Source organism: Oryx dammah, unplaced genomic scaffold (genome assembly GCF_014754425.2).
Source record: "Oryx dammah isolate SB20612 unplaced genomic scaffold, SCBI_Odam_1.1 HiC_scaffold_26, whole genome shotgun sequence".
Lineage (NCBI taxonomy): Eukaryota > Metazoa > Chordata > Mammalia > Artiodactyla > Bovidae > Oryx > Oryx dammah.
In genome coordinates this window covers 2,850,524-2,869,028 of record NW_024070210.1, presented here as the reverse complement: position 1 = coordinate 2,869,028, position 18,505 = coordinate 2,850,524, and the positions used below count along the sequence as shown (strand labels likewise).

At 44.1% G+C, this 18,505-nt stretch overlaps 2 protein-coding genes across 14 annotated transcripts in view; one reads left to right on the top strand and one right to left on the bottom strand.

Moving 5' to 3' along the window:
* Positions 1 to 10,027, top strand: part of ZC3H14 (zinc finger CCCH-type containing 14) — a 40,526-nt gene extending 30,499 nt beyond the window's left edge. For 2 of the 4 annotated variants that reach the window (XM_040227508.1, XM_040227510.1), the window contains 7 exons: positions 2,851 to 3,010; positions 3,753 to 3,985; positions 6,897 to 7,017; positions 7,664 to 7,800; positions 8,058 to 8,146; positions 9,149 to 9,255; positions 9,748 to 10,027. In XM_040227508.1, the coding sequence (XP_040083442.1) occupies positions 2,851 to 3,010; positions 3,753 to 3,985; positions 6,897 to 7,017; positions 7,664 to 7,800; positions 8,058 to 8,146; positions 9,149 to 9,255; positions 9,748 to 9,754 (854 nt within the window). In that variant the 3' untranslated portion in view covers positions 9,755 to 10,027. The remainder of the gene's footprint in view (positions 1 to 2,850; positions 3,011 to 3,752; positions 3,986 to 6,896; positions 7,018 to 7,663; positions 7,801 to 8,057; positions 8,147 to 9,148; positions 9,256 to 9,747) is intronic. The other 2 variants (XM_040227511.1, XM_040227509.1) reach the window with 1 other exon arrangement.
* A 382-nt stretch (positions 10,028 to 10,409) lies between these two features.
* The window catches only part of EML5 (EMAP like 5), a 154,428-nt gene continuing 146,332 nt past the window's right edge, over positions 10,410 to 18,505 (bottom strand). For 6 of the 10 annotated variants that reach the window (XM_040227497.1, XM_040227499.1, XM_040227503.1 and 3 more), the window contains 6 exons: positions 18,039 to 18,227; positions 17,709 to 17,881; positions 15,826 to 15,988; positions 15,421 to 15,524; positions 14,533 to 14,686; positions 10,410 to 14,073 (listed from right to left, as the gene is read on the bottom strand). In XM_040227497.1, coding sequence (XP_040083431.1) covers positions 13,933 to 14,073; positions 14,533 to 14,686; positions 15,421 to 15,524; positions 15,826 to 15,988; positions 17,709 to 17,881; positions 18,039 to 18,227 — 924 coding nt within the window. In that variant the 3' untranslated portion in view covers positions 10,410 to 13,932. The remainder of the gene's footprint in view (positions 14,074 to 14,532; positions 14,687 to 15,420; positions 15,525 to 15,825; positions 15,989 to 17,708; positions 17,882 to 18,038; positions 18,228 to 18,505) is intronic. The other 4 variants (XM_040227498.1, XM_040227501.1, XM_040227502.1 and 1 more) reach the window with 2 other exon arrangements.

The window sequence follows — 18,505 nt, the reverse complement described above, 5'->3', positions numbered from 1 at the left end:
AGGTCAGGTGGTCTGGTATTCCCATCTTTCTCAGAATTTTCCACAGTTTATTGTGATCCACACAGTCAAAGGCTTTGGCATCGTCAATAAAGCAGAAATAGATGTTTTTCTGGAACTCTCTTGCTTTTTCAGTGATCCAGCGGATGTTGGCAATTTGATCTCTGGTTCCTCTGCCTTTTCTAAAACCAGCTTGAACATCTGGAAGTTCACAGTTCACGTGTTGCTGAAGCCTAGCTTGGAGAATTTTGAGCATTACTTTACTAGTGTATGAGATGAATGCAATTGTGCGGTAGTTTGAGCATTCTTTGGCATTGCCTTTCTTTGGGATTGGAATGAAAACTGACCTCTTCCAGTCCTGTGGCCACTGCTGGGTTTTCCAAATTTGCTGGCATATTGCGTGCGGCACTTTCACAGCATCATCTTGCAGGATCTGAAACAGGTCAACTGGAATTCCATCACCTCCACTAGCTTTGTTCATAGTGATACTTTCTAAGGCCCACTTGACTTCACATTCCAGGATGTCTGGCTCTAGGTGAGTGATCACACTATTGTGATTATCTGGGTCATGAAGCTCTTTTTTGTACAGTTCTTCTGTGTATTCTTGCCACCTCTTCTTAATATCTTCTCCTTCTGTAGGTCCATACCATTTCTATCTTTTATCGAGCCCATCTTTGCATGAAATGTTCCCTTGGTATCTCTAATTTTCTTGAAGAGATACCTAGTGTTTCCCATTCTGTTGTTTTCCTCTATTTCTTTACATTGATCCCTGAGGAAGGCTTTCTTATCTCTCCTTGCTATTCTTTGGAACTCTGCATTCAGATGCTTATATCTTTCCTTTTCTTCTTGGCTTTTCGCTTCTCTTCTTTTCACAGCTATTTGTAAGGCCTTAGAGTTTCAGGAGGATGCAAATGTGTGGATTCAGCCTGTGGTCCTCACCCAGGAGGTGTCTCTAACTCTGCCATCTGTCTGCTCTGCCTGTCCCAGGCCACGCGCAGGAGTCTTGGCGGGGTGATGAGAGGCTCATGTCGAAACTAAAGCTGTTTTCTGTGCACACCTCTCTGCACTCTGTGATGTGTAGCCCTGACGTTCCCATGTTGCCTTCCATCTTCTATCTTCTGTCTTCTGGGACTTTACTCTCTGTTTTTCCAGTAGCTCCTTTTCCTTCTCCTTCAGTTCCCTTCCTCTCCTGCCCCTTAAAATGTTACCTTTATCCTGTGTCCCGCCCTGAGCATTATTTCCGTCTCGTCCATATTCTCCAGAGATGCAGGCTAGTAGAACTGCTGTGCCTCAAAGAGAAGCGGGTGGTGAGGAGCCGCAGCCCGCGGACCGCACGCTGGCCCCTCCGCCTGCTAGCTGTGCGGCTGCGGTGAGCCAGAGGAGAGCTCTGAGTGCAACCCGGGAGGGACCTGCTTCCTGGGCTCCCTGTGAGGGCTGAGGGAGAAGATAGCTGCGCTGAATATGGACAGTTGACCACATATTCTCATTTCACCATCAGCAGAGACTCTGTTTCTTTCTTCTTTCCCGCTCGTAATAATCAAATCTGAGTTTTCAACTTCTTTGTGAACAGCTGAGAGTCCTGCAAAGACCTCAAGCTAAAGAAGTCTACAATTGAAATGTGTCTCTGCCCACCGCTAAGTCTGCGCTCTATCCTGTCCTGACGCCTGCTCCTCCCTCTCCTCCTATTCCCGTCGGCGTCTCCTGCCCTTGCAGGGGGAGCAGGTTGCCTCCTTCCTGGTCGGTAGTTTAGAATGCACGTGCTGTCACCGCTGGTGCCCGCCTGAGTGTGGGACGTGTCACCTCTCCTCTAGGCGTGCTAGAGGGTGACAGCGTGGCCAGCAGCCCCGTGGGGCTCCAGTCCATTCCTGCCACTGTCTGTCTTTCTTAAAAAAAACCTGCTCGTATCGCTTCACTGCTTAGAAAGCCTGGTTTACTTATTACTTCTCGACCAGAATCCAAGCCCATCGGCACAGGGGTACATACAAGACCCTTTAGGCCTCCAGCCTTCTTGCTGCTTAATCTGTTCAGCCTGCCCTGGGGTCCCTGCGCTCTTCTGTTTTCCCTTTGTGTAGCCAGCGCAGTGCTCTCAGGATCCATTTTACTTAGTGAGCGGCCCTGAGTCAGTGTGCTCTGAGCTGTGGTCTCCGTTGCCTGTTGCGGAGCAGAGCTGCTCCTGACGTTGGTCACTGACGCCTGCTGCTGCGTCGCCGGTCCATGTCCTGGGCTCCAGGTCTTGGTGTATTTTATAAAGTAGTTGAGCTTGAAAATTATGTTGTAGGTGATGTGGTCTGTGGCTGCTTGCATTAAGTTCAGTGTTATCCTTGCTGTATTTTTATCAGTGTCTATTCATCTTAAAATTCTTTTTCAAAGTAGTCTGTCTTCAACCAGGCAGAAACTATGCCACTCTTACTGTTTTCATCAGGGTGTGTGCTGTTCTGTAAGTGTGCAAAATGAACAAAACAGAGTTTAGAAAGAGTGTTTTAAAAACAGCCTTTGTATCATGATTCTAGGGCACATTAGGAGTCTGTATTCTTTGTTTATAGAAAATATTGTTGTACTTTATATTGTTAATAATATCCCATAGGTGCCTCATGGAAGAACCTTTCTTCTCTGCTGAAGGCAGGAAGTTCATTAGAATGCCTTGGTAATACGCTGTATGAGCAAAGGAATGTTTGACTTCTTGGAAAGATGTTTGGCATAGAATTGCAGCCTTATTCCTAAGTAGAACCATTGTAACTTTCCTTTAAAATAATTACAAATATATAAAGGATTGACATTCTTCTCACGTGTGTGATGTTGGGAATGCAAGTTATATTCAAAAGTAAACATTTGTGGCCAATTTTTTTGGCTCAGATTACTATGACATGGAATCCATGGTCCATGCAGACACGAGATCATTTATTCTGAAGAAGCCAAAGCTGTCTGAGGAGCTAGTAGTGGCAGCAAACCAGGAGTCGGGGATGAAGACGGCAGATGCCCTCCGGGCCCTTTCAGGACACCCTGTGCAGACACGGTAGATGGCTTCTTTTTTTCGTGTAGCTCGTGTGTCGATAGATAGTGGAGGTTAACCGCCAGTGCCCAGCTCCCTCCTGCCCGTCCCGGCCCCTAGTCTAGACGCTGAATTGACTGAGAAGTTAGGCCGTGCATCACTGGCACACCCAGTTTTCAAAAAGTTCAGTTCATCTTTCTTATTCAGAAGTCTGTTATCATATAAATAAATCAGTATATGATTTAGATCTTTTAATAAGATTATTTTCTTTATGCGCATCCAGGAAATGAAATTTTAAAAGCCCGATGATGAGTTAGGACCTCTCAATCAGAGAGTTAGCAGATTGGGTTGGGGTGATTATTGCCGTAGATAATGGACTGAATGATCTGTAAGGAAACAAACATAGAGTTGATAAACTCAGTGTAAGTTTAGAACGGCTGGCTTTTGTGTTCTGAGCATAGGTGCTGACTCCTCCATTTGTTTCCACATGACCCTGTGAGGGTCCAGTGGGCGCCGGGGTCAGGGCTGAGAGAGAGCACCCTGAGGGCAGCCTGAAGGGCTGGTGTCGCCGCCACAGTGATTGGCCCCAGTCGTCATGTGTGAGCAGGAATCCGCTAGCTGTCCCTGGGAGTCCTGTCAAGGCCTGTTTGTTAGTGAAGAAACCGCAGGCCAGTCGGGGCAGTGGTAGCTTTTTGAAGAGCGCTGTAGGAGGCTCGGCTTTCTGTGCGTTTCCCTAATTCTCTGGTATTTTCTATCTGTCTGGCAGAGATCTTGTACAACCAGATAAACCTGCGAGTCCCAAGTTTATAGTGACGCTGGACGGTGTCCCCAGCCCCCCAGGATACATGTCAGATCAAGAGGAGGACATGTGCTCTGAAGGAATGAGACCCGCCCAGCACCCTGCAGCCTCACACGGGGGACTCGCGGGCCTCCTCCACCCGCAGCGGTTGCACGTGCTGAGCAGGCAGCTTGAGGACCCAGATGGTAGCTTTGCAAACGGTGTGTGGGGGCTCAGCCCGCCCTCTCAGGGTGCTGGCGTCGTGAAGGACGTCTTTGCCGTGTGTCTCTACTTCGAATGAATATTGGTTGGAGGTCTTTTATTTATAATTTGGTAGTGGCCTTTATACTTCTTTAGACAAAATGACCAATTGAATTTGAAACTGTTTGTCCTTTGTGTGTGCTAAAATGGAGTGCCACCATGGAGCCCAACAAATACCTCTCTGTGATGCTTGTTGAAGGATGAATTCTTGCTTGGTGCCTTGTTTACTCTTTTTTTCCCATTTAGAAACTATGTTATATTCCCCTTGAACCAGCAGTAGTTGGTTACACTTGTAATTAGTAATTAACTGGACAGAAAACTCTATTTGGATTTTGATGTTATTTCTACTTCAGTGAAATTCCCTTGAAAGGAGTTTATCTGATACTTCAAAGTACTTCTTGGAGGTTTAGGAAAAAACCTTTTGTTTACATTGATACAGAAGCATAGTAGTAGAGATGAACTCAGTTCAAATAGTGACATGGTTTTGGCAGATGAACACTTCTGAGCAATGCTTCTCTCACTGGAAATCAGGGGCCCGTGCAGTGCCCTGAGCATTTTCATTCTTGATACGAATGCCAGTCATATTCCTCACAGCTTACAAAGATTTTAGGAACACTTTCATTGGTAAGGGAGACAATTACTGAATATTGAATATGAAGAGCATCAAAGAAAAGGCAATAATGGGTTCTGAAATTTTCCCACAGTAATCCTCTTGTTAGAGATACGAAAATGTATTAAATACCTTTTTTAGTCACTAAAAATACAATAGCCTTTAGGGGGAGATCGTCAGTGAGCAAAGGACATATTGCTGTTATCTTGAACAGAGTGGACTGCTGTGAATCAGTTCTGATTGGGGGAGTGAGTTGTAAAATCTTGACTTTTCTTTCAAAGGAAGAAAAATTGTAAGTGTTAATAACTGAGGTGATAAGAACTGCAGTAGTCAGGCAGTTCAGATTTCTTGACCCCGTATATTTTGTTTAAAATATGAGAAGATTCCAGTGTTGTTAGTACTTTGGATTTCAGTTTGGTAGTTTAACTTTTGGTACCTTGGGGTCTTGTTTAGTTGCCAAGTCACGTCTGACTCTTTGCGACCCCATGGACTGTAGCCCACCGGGCTCCTCTGTCCAAGGGATTCTCTAGGCAAGAATACTGAAGTGGGTTGCCATGCCCTCCTCCAGGGAGTCTGCCCACCCCAGGGATGGAACTGGCTTCTCCTGACTGGCACGCGGATTCTTTGCCCCTGAGCCACGTGAGAAGCGCAGTTTCAGGTCTAACTTTGTTTAAACGTAGATGTGCGTGCGCAGCTTTATTGGTGTATGCTGCTGCCCTCAGGCTGCGCGGTGCTGTGGCTATCACAGAGACGCCTGTGGTGATGGGGAGCCACCTTCATCACGGCTTTGAGTGATGGGGAGCCACCTTCATCACGGCTTTGACCCGGGCCTCTCAGTTTCTTGCTGCTGCTCAGATGGAGCTCTGCAGCAGAGGACACAGGGGAGGCCGAGAAGGCTCCATCAGGAGGCTCTCGTCCAGCCTGCTCTGCCCGCCCAAGGGAGGCTTTGACACTCGTTAGTTGCTTTCCTGTCCGGTGTTTCAAGGATGCCACCAATTGCAGCGGTTTTAAGCCACTCTGGCTGGCCTTTCACGGCAGCCCAGATTTTATACTTTGCAATAAAAAGTGAATTTGCCTCTTAAACAGGAAGAGTGTTGATAGCTTATGAAGTAAACGTTAGAGAAAACCAGTTGTGAACTTTGTGTATATATGACATTTTTTCATCAGATAGTTTCCTTGTACAAGTGTTTTAACTTCTTTAGTATTGCTCGTGAGATGTCAGTAGCTACGCTACTCCATTTTCCAGAATACCCATTTCTCGGGTGTCTTGGGTCAGTAGCTGGCGTCTCATTGTGGTCTTCAGGTGCTGCTTGGTTTATTCTGTTTTAAGTTTCCGTTAGTTGCCGTCATTTAAAAATTAGATGTCATGGGGGACTTCACTGACCGTCCAGTTTGTTAGGACTCCCAGCTTCCACTACAGAGGCCTGGGTTCCCTCCCTGGTCAGGGAGCAGAGATCCCACGTGCCGCACAGCTCAGCCCAAAAATAGAGTTTAGATCCCAGATGAAAAGGCGTTTGCTTCCCGAGTCGGGCGGTAGTCTGGTGGCACGAGTGCCGTTTTCTGGCATCCGCGTCGTTGATGGTGCCATTTGGCCCGCCCCAGGAGGGGAGGTGCTGAGTAGCACCTTGGGGCCATGCGTGTGCTCTCCAGGCCGCTTGTCTGAGCAGGTCTCCTCCGTGAGGCTTTCTTCTGTTGGACCACCTTACATCTGGGCAGCCTCACTCTGATCTGTTAAGTGATCCTCTGGGCTCCTCTCGGTCATAGGACATTTGTGATGCTTTAGGCAAAGTCTTTTCCTCCCTTTGTCCATTGATGTGAATTTATCACCTGCACCTAGAAAGCTGCGCATACCTTGGCGAGTGGGAACGCTTGTTTTTAGACACTAATCATCTTAATCTGAATATGGGAATTCGTTCCCGTTTTTTATCACCTCGAGTTTCCAGTTCCCATTTCATTTTATTGCTTCCCTAGTTGACACTCTTTTCTCTTTTAATCTTCATTCAGCTGCAATAATTTTGAGAATTGGAATTTTCAGGGAGAACTGACTCTTGTTGAGCGTCCCTGTCCACTTTCCTCTTCCCAGTGAAAACACTAGTCTACATCCTAGTAATCTTTTGTAAGATTCTAGTTGTATTATTTGGACTCATTTGTTGGAAGAACATAAGGTTCTAAGACTGGGTATTGAGGGAAGTTTACTAAAGGTGTCATGTCCTGAATAGGTTATAATGAGTGAAAGACTTTTACTTCGTTCCCCTCTGTAGCTGAGCTGAGCGAGCTGAGCGTGGCGCAGAAGCCGGAGAAGCTGCCGGAGCGCTGCAAGTACTGGCCTGCCTGCAAGAACGGGGACGAGTGCGCTTACCATCACCCCGTGTCGCCTTGCAAGTGAGTCGCAGCAGCTCGCTCCTGGCTTTCAGGTCACTTCCTCGGGAGAGCTTCCTTCTGGCTCTGTGACCAGGCGTGCGCTTTGTAACTGCGTGCCGCAGCGGCACTTGTATGCCCTCCAGGACAGCACACACTGGTGTCGTCTGAGGGCGAGGCGGCAGGGGTCGCCTCTGTGCCTCTTGAGATACTGAAACTTCTGGGTTTCTTTGAGGATTCTGTACATTGAAGGAGTAACAGACAGGTCTGGCCTTGGGAGTATGAGATAAAGCAGGGCAAAGGCTAACAAAGAGTTTTGCCAGAACACACTGGTGGTAGCAAACGCCCTGTTGCATAAAATGTTAGAGAGACCTCAGTTACAGAGTAGACGGTGTCTCTTCCTGTCCCAAGAAACACTTCTGCTTCTCATGGTGACTTGGCCTGAGATGAAAGTCTGTTACCCCCCCCAGGCTTTGAAATAGGCATTTGTGTCCTGTGTTGATATCTGGCATCATTTAGAAATGGGAGTTTGCTTTTTTTTTTTTTCTTGTTACTTCAGTGTTTCTCAAAACAAGTAGTGATGGAATTAAGAGTACAGTGGACCATCTCTACAAAAAAACATGTATTTGGGAGATTAAATGTGAATAATACGTTTTATTTTGTTTTATAGAGCCTTTCCCAATTGTAAATTTGCTGAGAAGTGTCTGTTTGTTCATCCAAATTGTAAATATGATGCAAAATGTACTAAACCAGACTGTCCCTTCACTCACATGAGCCGAAGAACCCCAGGACTGCCTCCAAAACCAGGTCAGTGACTGCACTTCTGCATTTGAGTGAAGAGGGGAAAGTTTTGTGACTGTAAACTGAATTAAAAAGAAATAATTTGAGATCATTGTGTAAGAATCAGTTAACTAGTTTTACAGAACAGATGTGTCCATTCTGTAGCATTCTAAAGTATTGTATCTTGAGTAGTGAATATTACAAATGTCCATTTTTTAAAGTGGTTCCCATAAAAACATCCACAAACTGCACTAAAAATGATTTTGCAACCCTCATCTCTGCAGCCACAGCAGCAGCACCGCCTTCGAGTAGCCAGCTGTGCCGCTACTTCCCAGCTTGTAAGAAGATGGAGTGTCCCTTCTATCATCCGAAAGTAAGAGCTTTCACCTTCCCCGAAAGGAATTCAGTGGCAGCCTGTTCACTAGCAAACTACAGATTGTCTTTTTTCTTTCCCAGTTTAACTTTTTTGTTAAGAGTTAACTTCATGGTTTTTAAGACCTTTTTAAGTTATTCCCTAGTTGTCCCTGAGCCTGTGTGTGGCCCGTTAGGCCAAGTTGTCTGAACCGGTTTAATGTTGGTAGACTAACCTCCCGTGGGCGTCCCTGGTGGCTCAGACGGTAAAGAATCCACTTGCCGAGCAGAAGACCCGGGTTCCATCCCTGGGTCAGGAAGACCCCTTGGAGGAGGGCATGGCAACCCACTGCAGTGTTCTTGCCCAGAGAATCCCACGGACAGAGGAGCCTGGTGGGCTGCAGTCCGTGGGGTCGCAGAGACTCAGACATGACTGAGCGGCCCAGCGCAGCAGCCTCCCCTCCCGGGAGAGGGACGCTCCCTGCTGCTCGTCGGGCTCCGCTCTTCTTTGCTCCAAACGTGTGTCCCCCCTGCCCCACCCGCATGCCAGACCGGAGGCGCTGAGGTCCAGCAGTACTCAATGACGCCATCTGCAGTCCACACGTGTATCCGCAGTTCTAATTGTCTGCGCTAGAGATTGGTCGATGCGTCTCCAGCTGTGTGGCTGCTGGAATGAATCACCTCTCTGAAACAGCAGCCTAGTGGCCATGTGAAAGGCCTTCAGTTCCCCAGCTGCGGTTGGACGCAGTTGAGGGTGAAAATGGGGGGTGCTGGGCAGGATGGGCACGTGGCTGTTGCACGAACGAGAGGAACTCTGTATTAGATGCTTAGGTTCCTTTTGAAGTTTATCTTGTTACTCTTTGATAAGGATTTTGTCTTGGTGGGGGTTCCTGTTTGAGGGCTTCAGTAGTATCAAAGTCAATGTGAACAGTCTGTATCTGCTGCCCCGTCGCCCTTATGGGCGGGTTGCTGTGGGCTTCTGCATCAGCTTTGCAGCTGTGTTGAAACTGTTCTCTGTCTGTAGCACTGTAGGTTTAACACTCAGTGTACACGGCCTGACTGCGCGTTCTATCATCCCACCATTACTGTACCACCGCGACATGCCTTGAAATGGATTCGACCTCAGACCAGGTAAAGGTTAGAAGTAGTTTTTCTAATGTCATTTCAAATGGTTTTCTAGTATATGTAATACTTTGTTAAATTTGTAAGCATACAAATTTGGGGGAAGCATCAGTTTTTGTCTGCTGTTCACTTAAAGGTCTTTGGCAAGATAATTGAACTACATAAACCAAGTTTTGTTTCCTTCAGCAACTGTTTGTTTGCCTCAGACTTCCTTTAACTTCTGAATACACTATGTGAACTAAAGGCCTTCAGATTACAAATTTTCACATCAGTTTTCTTGGACATTATTAAACATTGAAATTGTTTCAAAATATTTTTACTGTGACCCTTACATTTAAATGCATATATTAGTATCTTTTATGTACCTTATATAATTTATTCTTTTACAAACTTTATCTTTACATTGTAATCTGTAGAGCAAATGTCTGAAAATACTGAACTTCTATTAACTGACGTTAATTAAAGCAGTTAATTGGAAAACTTTTGGTTTTGTTTATTCAGTGAGTGACACCCAGTCCTACCGGACAGAAGACGGTGGCGTTTGAGAGTTTCCCTCTACTGATGCAAGAAGCTCTGCAGAATCTGTCAGATCTTTGAAACTTGGAATATATTGCTTTCATAATATGAAGTTTATTGCCTATCTGAAGTGTCTAATTTTTCAAGTTTGTAAGTTTATTAAGTGACTTTAACATTGGCTCTTTTTTTGTTGTTTTGTTTTGACTGTGGAAAGACAGTTTAAGGACAAGCTGACATCTATTAAAACCCTTGAGGCGTGTTTGTACACTGCTGTGTTTGGGCATCAGAATTTACAGCGTGGTGCTGTCACTGCTGCTGCTGACGGCCCAGCTGAGGTGCAGCAGTGCTGCGTGTCGAGCGCTGAGTGGGGGGTGGGGGGGGGCCCTTACTCCGGAAGCTGGATGGCTGCTTTCACCTTCCGACTCCGCAGAAAACAGGGAGTGGCCCAGAGTGCTGAGGTGGCATGACACAGTTCTTTAGTCCTGCTCTTCAAAGTGACTGACTACCAAGGCTTTTTGAGTTGAGTGCTGCTTTGGTGAATGGCTCCCAAATGTCTGCTCCCGTGCTTTTCTGAGAAAGGGTGAGTGAGGTGGGGCGTGCAGGGGAACATATTTGGAATGGCAAAGGCAAAAAATAGCAACAGTTCTTTAAAATGCTTTCATTTACTGTTAACATATGCTTTTTAAAGAAGTATCTGGGGGATCTACATTATCACAAAATCATACAAAAATTTTTTACAAGTATATACATAAGGTATCAGAACAAACTTTAACTCACAAGATTATAGCTATACATACATAGTCTCACGTTCTGAAAAATAACGTTCTCAGAAATAAACTCCACAGAAAATATAGTTATTATTGAAGATAATTTTTTAAATGTAAAAACTAGATTTAAATAGTATATTTTAAATGACAGACTATATAATTACAGAGATCAGATGGGTAAACTGCAAAATAGGACTTAACTTTTGGGATACTGAATGAAAATATAGTTTTGTGTGTGGTTTTAAAATTGTTAAGGCAAGAAGTGTCAAATTCTTTAGAATTAAATAACAGATCACTGATTTTTAAAGACAATGTAGCTTTTTAAAAAGTAAAGCTAAAAGTTGGTTAGAAAAAAAGAGTTAATGCAAAAAGGATAGTAAAGATCAAAATATTTTAAGGACCAAATTAAACTATAAAAAAAAAATTGTTTGACATGCTTATTAGTCATACATCCAAGGGATAATAAAACTACATGTGTGTAAAAGTCCATGTTTCAGATGCTGAAACCTGCAGCCTTGTGGCTGTCTCTTTGCTGTTGGAAGAAGAAAGAATTAACCAGTTATTAAACCATCTTTTAAGTTGCGCTTTGCTGTGCTTGTAAGACTTGAAACATCAGAAGCAGCAAGACGGCACACAGGGCATACATTAAGCCACCGTGTGGTTAGCCTCGGGTGAAATGGCAATCAATTCCACTTCATTCTGAAAAGTTTTACTCCACCAAATCTAAGGTACTTGTTCATTCGAGTGTTGACTTAACTTGAGATGCTTTATTTCTGCAGAAGAAATGTTTTAAATTGTATTTACAGAAATTTAAACAGACTTTTAGTGTCAACACTCATTAATGGGAGTATATTTGTATTCTCATAATTTCACTGTAAAGAATGTAAGCGGGAGACTCAAGGGCTCAAGTGATTTAGTTCAACCATTTTGTGAGGAAATAATATGCTGAAATCAGATTTTTTTCTATTTTAGGAGATGTATTAAGACTTTCATCTTTCAGTTGCTATGGTTTATGGGCAGGCAGAAGTTCACTATAACTTGGTCCAAAATGAACCACCATCAAAAAAGTTCACAGAAAAGGAAGGGAGCAGAGGTGGCCGTGAGTGGCACTAGGGTGTCCGGGCATGCCTTTGCCTACAGAGAGGAGGCTAGCGGTGCCAGGGGAGAGCTCAGCTTACAAATTGGGGAGCTCAGTCAGGTACTACCCACGGGAACAACCCTCTGGGTTAAAAAATGAACGGTGGAATCCACACGGCCCGTCACGGCTGTTCACCTGGCCTCAGTCAATGGCTGGTGTGAGGACGGCGGCTGTGGGCTGACGAGTGAACTCGGCGGGACCGCGTCGGGACCTGCACGCCGACCGTGGGGAGGAGGACAACGCAGGGGAAGCAGGTCACCCCTGTGTGGCTCCGTGATTACGGCCGGAGTTTCTACCCGCCGTGTAATGAGACTGGCATTTCTCTTCAGCCAGAAGCAGGTAAACTTGACCCAAGGAACATCTGAAGCTGCAACCGCCTCAAATAGAGGGGGTTCAGGGGGATTTTTAGCTTTATCAGTTGCTCTTTTATAGTATATATGAACAGAACTTTAAATAATAGTGTTTCATCAAATTGGGCTTAATTTAGGAGAATCCATTGACACGAAAATGAAAGAAAATGATCTTAATGTTTCAAGCTTCTTAAAGGAACACCCCAGTCAGTTCTTCAGACGCAGCTGTTCAGAGCTCTAAAACAGACCAGGCTCAGTCACTGGTTGGGCTTCCATGATGTAACTCAGCCTTTTCTGGTTTTCATATTTACAGGGTATTGCACGTAGAAAACAGATAACCAGAAACCTGAAAGGCTCTCTTACACTACAAAGAGAATCACCACATGAAAATAAGGAGTCATAGGGCCAGTACAGCATCTTAAACTTCTTCATTCTTAGAAAAATATATTTTTAAGTAGCAGTCTGCATAATTTCCAGTCATCAGGAAACTACAGGTGAGCTGAAGAGGAAGTTCCTGAATGGCAAGTACTGATCTTTGGCAGCATTTAAAGTGAACAGGAGGAGAGATCTGAGAGTTCAGCCCCAGTCCACCGAGAAAGAACTGTCACAGACAAGTTTCATAAGTGGACCGATACTCATTCCTTTTGGAAGTCAGCCTATGGGGTGGCATATGTTTAACAAGTTTTTCCATAGAAAAAAAGGTTATAAAAATTTTATTTCAAGAGTTACTAAATTGTGTAACTTTGTAAATGTGAATTTAATGCTTTAGTTTACATGGTAAATGTTTCTCTTAGCCTGCATCTTTAAATACTCAGCATTCTCTCCCAGTTAAATAGTACTACTGTCTAAAACCTTAAACTGTACATCACTGGAAACGATTGTTTATCATACTTTTCCATTAATGAGGCTATAATCACGTTTTACTGTTTGAGTTACAGGGATGAATTCTGGACATTAAGAGTGGCAGCTCAAAAATGAAAAGTAGTGATCGTGTACTACTGACTTGGGATTTGCTCTTGAATTTAAAACTTTCAGGAGAAGGTTGTCCTTTATAAGCGGGAGTTTATTAACGCTTAGGAAGCATTATATTCTCCAGCAGACCTCGTGTATGTTTTCTTAGGGAAAATAATGTTTGCCTTTTAAAAACTGTGATCCTTTAGGGTGATGGTATATTTCCTTATGTAAACACAAAGATAACATACTAAACAGTTAAATCTTGAAAATAAAAATTAAAAAAAAAAAAAAAAAAAGCTTTGCTAAAACAGAGGATGAAAATTATCCAAGTTGGGTTTTTGAAGTTTTGGTTCATTTTTTTTGAGGAGCTCTGTCTCCCAAACCTCCCCAGCAGGCCTGCCAGATCTGCACACTTCCCAGAATGGGGGCTGGCTGTCACCATCAGTTCATTTAATCCTTTCTTGACATGGGATTACCTGGCAGTGTTTGGATTATGGACAGTTACCTCATGCATATTACAAATATTTTGAACCGATGAATCTTCATTTTGACAAGTTTGGGCATTTATCCCTGTTTCAATCTTAAGTTAGCACCACTTGACCGTGCAGGGCTTGGTTCTGATTATTTTTTCCACTTGTGTAGTCCTGCTTTTCTCAAGGCTGTTAATTTACAGAATCTTCTCAGCATCCGTATCTTTCAGTGAGGCATATGTACACATTTCCAGACAAACAAACTGCAATCAGAAAAAGAGCAGTGAGTTCATGATCTTTCTAGATTCTTAGAACAGTTTTTCAATTATTAAGCTTTCAAATCATACATGCATAAAATTTTTCCTTTTTAAGTCCTTTTAGTACACAGTATACAAACTCCAAAGAGCCATCTGGTTTTGCTGCCTTAATGATGTTGACTAGCTGAGTCCATACAATGAACCTGTCAGAAGAAGTGATATTAAATCTCTTAACTAGTAAGTTGGCCTATCTTGGGCTGAGAAAGTCACCAACCTGCAGTCATCACCGCCAGCACTAATAACATGTCGATCACCGCTGGTAAATCGGATGTTTGTCACGTGGGGTGAATGACCCAAGAACCTTTTGTGTTTTGCCTAAAAAACAATAAAGAACAAGGCTCAGTGTGTGTGATAAACACAGAAGTCAAAGGTTTCTGTCAGGAACCACTGTCTCCATCACAAAGATTGGAGGAGTCAGCAGTTTGGACCACAGCTATTGATTAAATGCTTTTTCAGAGTGATGGGTCTGCGTTGAAAAGCAGTGTGGTAACAGATGGATTAAAGGTCTGGTAAAAGGCTGAGTGCAGCTTTGTTAGAATCGTTTGAGAAGACGGCATGACTTTTGAGGGCAAGGGGAGATAATTTCTAACCGCTTTTATTTCAGAGTAATGGATTTAGGAAGTTTGGAAAAAAGTTTAGAATCAGATTTCAAAATATTTTCAGATCATGAGATGACAATATATTTTAGCACATAGTATGTGGGAAAATGTACTAATGATTAAAAGTAAATTGGGGGTAAAGTTACATAAAATACGAAACCCAAGATAAACTTACAAATTTTTCAGGACATGGGAAGTCAAATAACTTAACCATGCCAAAGTCATCTCCCGTTACCAGGCTGATTCCTGAATGAGAGACACAGGCACAGTTGACGTCTGCTTTCTCAGCGTGTCTGGACCAGATTCCCATAACTTCATCTCCTAGAATACTACAGAGAAGGAATAAAAAAAACCCACCATAGCAAACACAGGTTTACCATCCTGAAAAAGTTTCATGGTAATTAATCGCTAAGTACCTAATTATGTTATTTAGATATAAGAATAAATTATGAAAAGGCATTACCTGGAAGCCTGAGCTTCTCCTGGGATGTGAATCCCCCGCACATAGACCTTTTCTTTTTGAAAATTTAGTTTTAAGGGTTTCTAGACTAAACAATCTTTCAAAAATTCAATTTATACTTTATAACAGCTGACAGAACTATTTTAAAAATTAAGTGTTTATGTTACAGGAATTTGATGGTATCTTTCATTTTCATTGATGATTACTCATGGTTAACTGGTCCACAGCCAGCAACTTTGAACCCATTCATAAGGTTTCATTTCTAACAGCTGCTATCAATAACATTCCTATAGAAAGAGAAATAATACTATTGTCTAACAATACTCAATACATGTTTTTGTTATTAAACCTACTTAAGGAAATATGGTATCTTTAAAGTCACAATTGATTTCCTTTAATTAAAAGAATGATACAGAAATATATTTGATCAAGAGGGGTCCCACCCTGAGTATATCATTTTCTTAGGAAGAATTCAAGATGGTAACAAAAACTTAAAACTCAATTACTTTCCCTTGGGAATGGCTCTAGCTGTTCAGAAATAGGATTTTCTAATCTTCCTGACTTTCAGTTAGTTCTTCCCTTCTGAATACAAGAAATATTTACCTAGTCCATGTAGCCCAAGTAATTCTGTCAATGGCAGCCTGATCCATAAGATGTTTTCCTGAAGGCACTTCATAGACATGCCGCTTATAGCAACCAGTGGAGACCTTTCATAATATTAAAATGGAACAAGAATCCCATCATGTGAGAAGTAAAAATCCAGAAATAGTTTATAGTATACTGGCAAAATGCTATCTGATTTACACTTCTAAAATAATTAAGACTAAAAGATGAGAATAAAAATCTGTGAGCAAAAAAAAAGGACTCAGAAGAACAGATTAGTAAGGAATTATACAGAAACCGTGAACAGTGATAGTGAACGAAAGGCAAGAGTTGAGCTGGGACGGGAGTTTCAAAAGCACTAACATGCAGAAGCAGAACTACTCAGAAGGACAGTGGGTGCTGTACCTGGAGGTGCCTGCTGTCTGCAGAGAAGTCCATCTGAATGACGAAGCTGGGAATGTCTTTGCAGTAGCTGATTCTGTTAAGGGTGGGGCCCAGTGTTAGGTCATAAAAATCCACTGAATTCTCACTGGAACCCACGGCTAGAAACCGGGAATCTGGACTAAATCTGAACATAGAACAAGAGATGACAAGCAGAGAAGCATTAGACCATGTCACGTACAGCAGTGTGAGCATCCAAGGGGCCTCCCTGGTGGCTCAGGGGCTGAGCATCCACCTCCCAGTGCAGGGGACGCAGCTCAGGTCCCTGGTCCGGGAACTGGAATCCCACGTGCCTCGGGGCAGCTCAGCCCGGGCGCCACAGCTAAGGCCCCTTGAAGCCATGTCAGCTAAAACAACCTTAGACCAGTGACTCCTTCTGTTTAGTCCTTAGTAAGTATTCAAGATGAGTGTGTGTGATATGGCCTCAAACAGATTTGCCTGATAGGCAAAACAGATTTTGTAGGCTGATAACCATATTTGTTTTACATGAAACAGGTTTATATTTTACGTCAGTGTTAAGTGATTCCTCATTTCATCTTTAAAAGTAACTCAGCTTTTAAAAAACCACTAACAATTTACATCTGTTACTAGTTACATAATTCAGTAAGATAGGATTCTTTTATCTGCTAAAGTCCTATCTTGACAGCAAGTGACACAGACCAGCTTGGACACAGACCAGCTTAACTCATGTCAGGCTATTAGATGAAGGGGTGCGACTTGGAGCTTGGAGGAAGTTATTTTTAAATAAAATACTATCTGCCACATAAATACACAAAGTACTGTTTGCCTAGTGATCATGTGAAGCCACATGGTTTGGTGTTTTGAAAATGCTCCGTGGTCTTGCTGACATACAACACTGGAGGGCTCAGGGAAGCCATGGTTACTGTTTTATATACTGACATCCTGAGGAAGGTGTCAAATCTAAAAACGGTCTTACTGGTAAAAGCCAGCAAGTTTTGACAGATCAGATTCAGTGCTGATGATCACACGTGCTCAGTAAATAGTGTGCACGTGTGCTAAGGCCGCTTCAGTCATGTCTGACTCTTCGACCCCACGGGCTGCAGCCCCCCAGCCCCTCTGTCCACGAGGGTCTCCAGGTGAGAACAGGGCGGGTGGCCATGCCCTCCTCCGGGGGGTCTTCCGACCCAGGGATGGAACGCAGGTCGTCTACACTTCGGGGCTGGCAGGTAGGTTCCTTGCCACTAGTGCCCCTTGGGAAGTGCCAGGTTCAGTAAATGGTAACCACTGTTAACAAAAGTTTAAGCACTTAAAAAGGCTCCAGAAAAATTTTAATTCAGATTCTGGAGCACAGATGTTCACTGACAATGGATTAAAGGAATGAACTATATATTCAGTAGAGATTAAGAGAAGGTGTTTGAGGTTGAAAGTTTTAATTTTCTAGGCTTTGTAAGAGATGTTAGGGGTTTTAATTTTCCAGGTTTTTTTTTCACTGTGCTGTCTGCTTGTGGTACCCTAGTTCCCTGACCAGGGACTGAACCCAGGCCGTGGCAGTGAAAGTGCCCAATCTTGACCACTGGACTGCCAGGGAATTCCCTAACTTTCCAGGCTTTCGAAGGACAGGTGAAAAAATAACTCTTGGTGAGATGAGCCTGCTGGACATGTGTTCATCAAGCGTCCCCGAGGACTTGCCGTCACCAGGTGCTGTGGCTGGTGTCCAGCAGACTCATGACTCAGTAAGGAGAAGCAGGCACACACACGAGCAGCCACGTCTCAGCGCGCAGTTTATGGTGGGGTGAGATGCTACAGGCACCAAGGACCTTTTCTCCAAATTCAAGCGGGATCACTTAGAGAATACCCTAGGTACCCCGTTCCGCTGGTTGACTGACCTGATGTCATGGATTGCACACCGTCTGTCTCTCTTCTTTCCCCATATCTTTAGGGAGCTCACAAGTAAAATGATAAATTCTCCGTTTCTCATCCCAATGGCCACCATGTCCCCTTCCGGGCTGTAGCAGACGGTACGAGCAGCGTGTCCCAGACTCACTTTGTTCAGCATCTTCTGCATCAGAACCAGGGGGGTCAGAGAGAACGACATTAAGTAGAGAGCTTACAAAGTCAAGTCTCCCCCAAATTCTCCACACAGTTGTGAACTTGCTAAGTGCAGTTTAGGACTCTGCTGCTTAGAAACCGTAACATCGTTTAAAAGCTGCACGCACTCTGTCAGCAATGTCCCAGAGCCTCACTGTCCCGTCTTCCGCAGCAGACAGGAAGAAGTCCCTGGAGGGGTGGGTCGCGAGTCCCCACACAGGGCCGTCCACGTGCCCGCTCACCAGGACGTTACACGCCGCGTTTTTCTCTCCAACTTCAATGATTTCAGCGTTCCTTGTCCCTACCAGGATCTTGCCCTGAAACACAAGTGGGGCCAAAACAGTTACTGGACCACCACAATCGCTGCTCTTCGCAACCTAAGGATGACCTACTGACCTATGTGATGCTGAGACTTGCACTAGGAAATACACACACCTTCCTCGACCTGCAGCGGGGTCGCCTCTGACAAGCCCATCACAAGGCGAAAATGTCAGAAGTGCACTCCACACCTGGCCTACCAGGCGCGGCAGCCGGGCCTGCCTTACACGCGCGCGGGACGCGCTTCGCTAAGCCTATTCCACAGCAACGTGCTGGA